The sequence below is a fragment of the Ceratosolen solmsi genome, unplaced genomic scaffold (assembly GCF_000503995.2).
Source record: "Ceratosolen solmsi marchali unplaced genomic scaffold, CerSol_1.0 scaffold27, whole genome shotgun sequence".
Lineage (NCBI taxonomy): Eukaryota > Metazoa > Arthropoda > Insecta > Hymenoptera > Agaonidae > Ceratosolen > Ceratosolen solmsi.
This window is the reverse complement of record NW_011948426.1, coordinates 4,441,536-4,448,126: the sequence shown is the minus strand read 5'-3', so window position 1 is coordinate 4,448,126 and position 6,591 is coordinate 4,441,536. Positions and strand designations below refer to the sequence as shown.

The window sequence follows — 6,591 nt, the reverse complement described above, 5'->3', positions numbered from 1 at the left end:
AAAATAGTAAATTTTTTTTTTTTTTTTTTTTTTTTTTTTTTTTAACGTATCATCGAAGATTGCAACTGCAAACACTTGAACAACTCAAATTCGTCAAATCCCCCTCTCCCGCCCTTCGCTTACGATATCGATAAGAAATTTAAAAAAAAAGGGGGGAAAAGGTCATTTTCAACGATGTATTTTGGAATTCCTTCCGCGATAAACAATCATAAATACGCTCGCGTAACAGCGTAACAACGTAACGGCCCGTTACAGCATCAATCAGGGCCTCAATTAGTTAATTAATATGTCATCGTTTATTCACGACATTCTATTCTCCGATTTCGACCGACGACGATTCTCTAGCAAATACTCGCGCCGCATTCGCTCGCATCTCAATGCGCGAATAAAATCTTTTCCAATTGCCAACCGAGTGCTGCAGGCGCCGATAGACATCTCGTTACCTAGAATAATTGGACATATATATACCCTTTGGAGATTCGCCGTCCGCGACGATAAAGCACAATCTCGCCACGCGCAATAACAACATTGTGATGTGGAAGAGGTAAATGGCGTCGGCGGGTAAGTGCGCATCATCTTCACGGGGATGGATAACGGGGAGACACGTTGAGACAGAGCCGACACAGAGCCGACACAGATCCGACACAGAAAAGCTTTTAAAAGTAGATACAAGTATAAGCAGCAATTGCAAGTGTAAGCGAGAGCGAGTGATGGTGCCCTTAAAAGATAAGGGAGTATGAGATAGGATGAGATATCGAGGTGGTCGTGGTAGTGGTAGTCGTAGTGGCAGTGGTAGATGTGATGTAGTCGTCGTCGCCTCCACCCAGCCCCACCCCACACCCTTTCTACATGTCGTCTGTAGCGTGCGAACAAACGGCCGGAGGTTGTAGAAAAGCCCCGCTTTCCCACGTGCGCACGAGGAAGTGGCTTCGACTCGCTCGCGCAGTTCGCAAACAATTAGGCGGCTTAATTGAACGTGCGACTGGCCTCGGCGCCGCGTTACACTCCCCCCCCCCCTCAATCCCCACCACCTCTTATCCTATCCAGTCGCGCGCAATTCAATTAATAAACCGGCTTAATTCGCGCTTCCGGCCACCCAGTTGCCGGCGCGCCTGCTCGCCAGCCAGGGACGCATCATCTTCGCAGTCAGCCCTCGTGTTCTACTCGGTTAATATTGGCGCGTCGCGGCGCCTGGGAGAGAAGGGACGCGAGGACGATGCAGCCGATGGCGCCCGGGGTCAAGGGAAAACTATCCTCTGCGTCCCCGTCCTTCGCGTCTACGTGTTCTTCATGGGGGCGGTGACCCCGCGTAAGGCAGTCATACGCGAGAGAATAACCCACCGACCTCTCTGGAGCACTCTAGGGGCCGACCGATAACTTCCTTGGGTGGGCCCCGCTGGACTCGTGATTTTCTCGCGGTTCTTGCTTTGCTCATCTTCTCCGTCTCCCATCCTCAGCAATCCCAACTCCGTAATTAGGCAAACGAAGTTTCCGAGCGCTCGAAAGATGAAGGAGTAGTAGTAGTAGTAGTAGTAGTAGTAGTAGTAGTAGTAGTAGTAGGTAGTAGGTAGTAGTAAGAGGAAGCGTGCGTGCTCGGTGATACACAACATCACATGCGACGTTTATTGCATCCTACAGGCCGCCTTCTCTGTCCTCCTAATCGACTGGAATTGTAAAAAAAAAGCCCAACCGACGGATGGCCGGCGGGTTGGTGGTGCGGGATGGGTACTGGGAGTCGTGCGCGGGACCGACATTCCCGCGCAGGTCAAGAGAGGAGCAGCGGCGGAATTCTTCTACCTGGCAACGTGACTTAGTAACATTATAGGCGCTCGCGGTTGGGTGAAAGCGCTGTGGGCCAAGAGGGGGCGGCATTGGAAAGAAGCGTGCACCGGGTTGTTTTAAGCCCAAGGGGATTGGGGCTGCATTTTGCCTCGTGCACGCGCGTGTGCTACCGCCGCCGTCCGTGCCTACCTACCTGTTGAGCCCTCGCGACTCGAATTATTCTACGCGCCTCGAGGGTGGCTTTCGAGGGAGCCTCGAGGCCACCAAGGATTTCCCAATTGTCCAGGTCGCCCGAGTACCGACAGTTTACATCTCGTAGAGAGCTGCTTCCCTCGGAAATTCGATGCGACGTTCACCGCCACCGCTGCCGCTGCGATAAGACACGAGTAGTGGCTGCCGGGGCTGGGGAAGAAGGGAGGTCGAATATTGCTTGCCCTTTCAAAGAGAGAGATTGAGAGATTGAGAGAGTGAGAGAGAGAGAGAGAGAGAGAGAGAGAGAGAGAGAGTGAGAGTGAGAGAGCCGAGGCTACGATCGGATTTTGATTTATCGCGGGGTTGTAATAGGAGTCCCGGGACTGCGGATAGCTTTACGTCGACTCTGCAGTTTGTCGAGTGCGCGTACACTTTTAAGCGAGTGGGACAATTAGCGTGTCGTGTCATTTCATTTTGGCCGGGCGGGGTTGGGAAGCGTTGAATTATCGTTGGGCAAATAGTCTTAGCGAGAAGTTTTGGAGAAACTCGATGCTTACTTAGACCGTTGCTATTTGTTTTTCAACCATCCCGTAGCCAGAGTTGGTGTCTAATCGTGAGATTTTTTTTTTAGCGCAACCAATTGCAAAACAATCTTGATTTGCGGTATTATCACGTGCTTTTCCAAGTTGTACTCTTTGGCGTCAATGAATGCCAAAGGAATGCCATTTAATGACAATTTGCCTCGTAAAGGGCTAATTAAATAACGACTTAGTATATAATGCGTTGGGATCTTTTGACAAACGCTCGTCGAGCGAATAATTTGCAAAATAGTCGCGGCGAGGCGCCATAAATAAGTTCGGAGGCGCGCGCGACTCATCGTGGCCATAGCGTATGCCAATTGAAATGAGTAGGAGGAAGTTCGTTGATAAATGAAAATTGTGAATTAACGAGACATAATGATTTTGTCAACAGAACATTCGGCGGCCCAGGAACGGAACACCTTGGAAATCCTGCCAAGCGGGAAGATTCAAACAAAACCGGTGGGATCGAGCATTCTCATGACCTGCAAGCCTCGAGTTGCCGACACGAAACTCATTTCGAACATTCGATGGATCGACCCGCATAACAATTCTATCGAGAGCCTCAAGTATGTATCTCTTTTTGCCCTTTGTCCTTCTTTGTCCCCGTCTATCGTACTTTAATCTCTTTCTCACGATTATCAATAAACAGCGAGTCGTAGCAACAGTTTGCTTTTACATAATAATTACACAGAGTAAAAGGTACTACAATGACATTCTAAATAACAATGAAAACGAAAGTAATAAAAAAAAAAAAAAAAAAAAAAAAAAAAAAAAAAAAACATGAGGAAATAAACAAAACATGAGCAAGAAAAAATCACTACGAATTAATTAATACTTCTTTTCCAATTTTTCTCGTATCCAATCAATGGTACGGCGAATGTGTTATTCGTTGTTTCGAGAATACCCGCATTACGATCGCGCTTACCCTTCACCCCACCCCCCACCCACCACCATGCAAATCCATAACTTATCCTCATTATATCGCTGCACGCAATTTGATAATACGCAAATATATAAATACAAGATACATGAAAAATGGAAAAGGATATTAAACCATTGACAGGGGCACACAACAGAGCACTAATCAATCGTATTTCTCGTTTCTTTTTGCACACAGACTCGTCGTTTTGCCGCTCGACAGGCAAGTATTCGTACCATCAACAAACACGCAACTAATTGCTCACGCGTAAGGTTGAGAGAGTTCAACGAGAGTTACTCATATATGTCACCTTATGTTCTCTCTCTCTCTCTCTCTCTCTCTCTTTTTTTTTTTCTTCTTCAGCCCCCGTAAAACAAGCGCGCAACCGAATATTTTATCAATATTTTTGTCTATTTTACCCCCCAAAACCTTTTATTTTTTAAACGTTCGATCTGGCTTTACCATTCTTTTGCTTTCATATTGTACACAATTTACAAATTTGTGCTACTTTGCAGTCCTCCAACGCCTTCATTCATTCCGCATTATTGTATTGGGAACCTTTTTCGAACCATTAACTCTTGTTGTAGTATTATTGTACTTAAGGGGGCACATAAAAGTCATATTACCGAGCATTTTATTACCGATAACCGAAAATTATTATAATAAAAATTGGTTTTTGTATGAGAATAGAAAGGTGGGTATTTGTTTAAAATAATAGCTTTGGACAAATTACAGTTATAATGAAAAATATTCTCTCTCCATTTGTAAATGTTTTTTTTTTATTGAATATATATCGTCGTATCTGGCAATATATTTATCCGAAAGCTTTTCGTCAACAGCTTAGCAAAATAAAAATAAAACAACGAACAAAACAACAACAACAACAACACCAAAAACAACAAATAAAAAACAAATAAAGAAAAACGAATTTCCAGTTTTCATATAAATACTGTTTTTTTTATTTTATTTTATTTAATCTTTTTATTCGTTTTTCTTTTGCTTTTTTCTTTTGCTTTTTTAAAGAATCGGTAGAGATATTATGTTCGATAAAGCACACTTAATTAATTCAACAAATTAAATCGCAAATGCTATCAAAAGTACTATAAAAATTAAATATTAACTAAAATAAAATATCTTTTGCAACTACTTGTTTGAAAGAAAAAAAAAAAATAAAAATAAAAGAAAAGTAACTCGAATCTTTATTTATTTTTATCACCGCTCCATTAACTTCTTTATTATTAATGTTAACAATCGATAATTCCATCACTATTTATTACTTGATTATTTGATTTTCAATGCGTTTTTTCAAAATGTCACATGGGGCGTACATTTTCACCCTTCGTTCACACACATTTTCGTTGCAGTAACAGTTCGTGTTCATCTTGTATGTCTGTTCATCTCGGTCTTCGGCTTAGATCTTTCCATTTCAAAAGGACAATTAATTATTTCTGGTCTGGCCTGCAATTACGCATTCGCAGTTTATTTCATTAAAACGCACAACGCAATAGTACTTCCATTTCTCTTCTCATTCATCATCGCATCAACTCACGTCGCCCCATAATTTATCGTTACTTTCATTTATCCCTTTCCTTTAATTCGCCATCCTTCTCTTTTTCACTAGTGACGGACAAAAATATATTCATTGTTTCCTAAAACAAACAATTTTTTAATACATCCTCGCAACGTTTATTTTACTCTTTTTATCACCGTCGTTTACATTTTATTTATAATCTTCTTCTCATCCCAGCCTCGATAAATCCCGTTGAATTCATCGATTCATACATGACGAGTTTAATCAATAATATTTTCATCGCAATAGGTCGCCCAGCTACTCGAAGCCTTCGATGTACACGGAAATCCATCAGGACAGCAGCCTCTCGCTCTTCTTCAATTCTTTAAAGGAGGAACAAGCTGGAAAATACATATGCAGCGCACATTATGCCAATATCAATCTCCTCAGCGTGGAAGTGATTATCGATACAATAGGTGAGCTTTGAAATATTTATGATTAGATTTTAATACTTGTTATCTTGAGAGATGATTACAATGGAGCTCGTGACATTGTTTTGAAATTTTTGACATTTAAGGTAATATACTGTATTAAAATGTGCCAACCTTGGGCCAATTTTAAGGGAAAACTTTTTATTTCCGTAAACTCCGTAAGACGTAAAATTTAATTTCTAATGTATTTGATTATTGCCTCGGCTATGAAAATATCTTTAAACTTACATTTTTGTAATAGTTTATAAACATCCCAAAGTTGTAACCGATAGAAAATAATAATAATCAATGCATATGCAGCCAATGTCATTATTAATGATAATATTCGTCACTAATCAATGCGCAATTGGCAATTCGAGAAGCCAATAAGCGAACAAGTCAATTATTAGTCTAATTAAATAATTTTCACTAGTCGCCATCACGTGGGATGACGCGCCGGAGAATCAATTCCCCATCCTCGGAGAGGACTTTGCAATAAAGTGCAAAGTTCGTGCAAGGCCTTCACCCACCGTCGACTGGCTCTACAATGGCGAAGTTATCAGAACCAATGATCATTACGTAATTGAAACTCATGCGCTCAAGATCAAGAATGTCAAGGAATCCGACGACGGTGTTTACACGTGCAGAGCCTCCGTTACCGAGACCGGCGAACTTCAAGAGCGAACTATTCGTGTCGAGGTATGTCCTTACGAATATTCCCCAATGACCATTGAGCAGTAAATTTTTTCCGACTCGCCTATCGAGTATCGAATTCAAATTTCGTGCCGGCAAATTAAATATTAATCTAAATTTTTTTTTTTTTTTTTTTAACACGTCTCATTTTAATCTATCACTTATTTTTAAATAATATTAAAAATCCGCAAAATTGTCGTTTTTAATGCGTTACGGATTTTTATATTTATTATGGAATTATTGCGTAGTATGTATCGATCTATCGAATAAATAAAAGTAAAACATAAAAGTTAAAACGTATAGGGTGGTTTTGAAAACAAATTTAAACGCATAAAAAAATTACTCGATAAATTTATATGTCCAAACTGTACGTGAAAATAATATGATAAAGCTCCTAACGCCTTTTATTATTATTATTATTATTATTATTATTATTATTATTAT

At 41.0% G+C, this 6,591-nt stretch overlaps 1 protein-coding gene across 1 annotated transcript in view; it reads left to right on the top strand.

The window, feature by feature from the left end:
- Nucleotides 1-2,915: 2,915 nt before the first annotated feature.
- Nucleotides 2,916-6,591, top strand: part of Fas2 (neural cell adhesion molecule fasciclin 2) — a 19,644-nt gene continuing 15,968 nt past the window's right edge. The window contains exons 1-3 of the mRNA XM_011500850.1: nt 2,916-3,121; nt 5,294-5,460; nt 5,888-6,153. Of these exons, the coding sequence (XP_011499152.1) occupies nt 2,931-3,121; nt 5,294-5,460; nt 5,888-6,153 (624 nt within the window). The 5' untranslated portion in view covers nt 2,916-2,930. The remainder of the gene's footprint in view (nt 3,122-5,293; nt 5,461-5,887; nt 6,154-6,591) is intronic.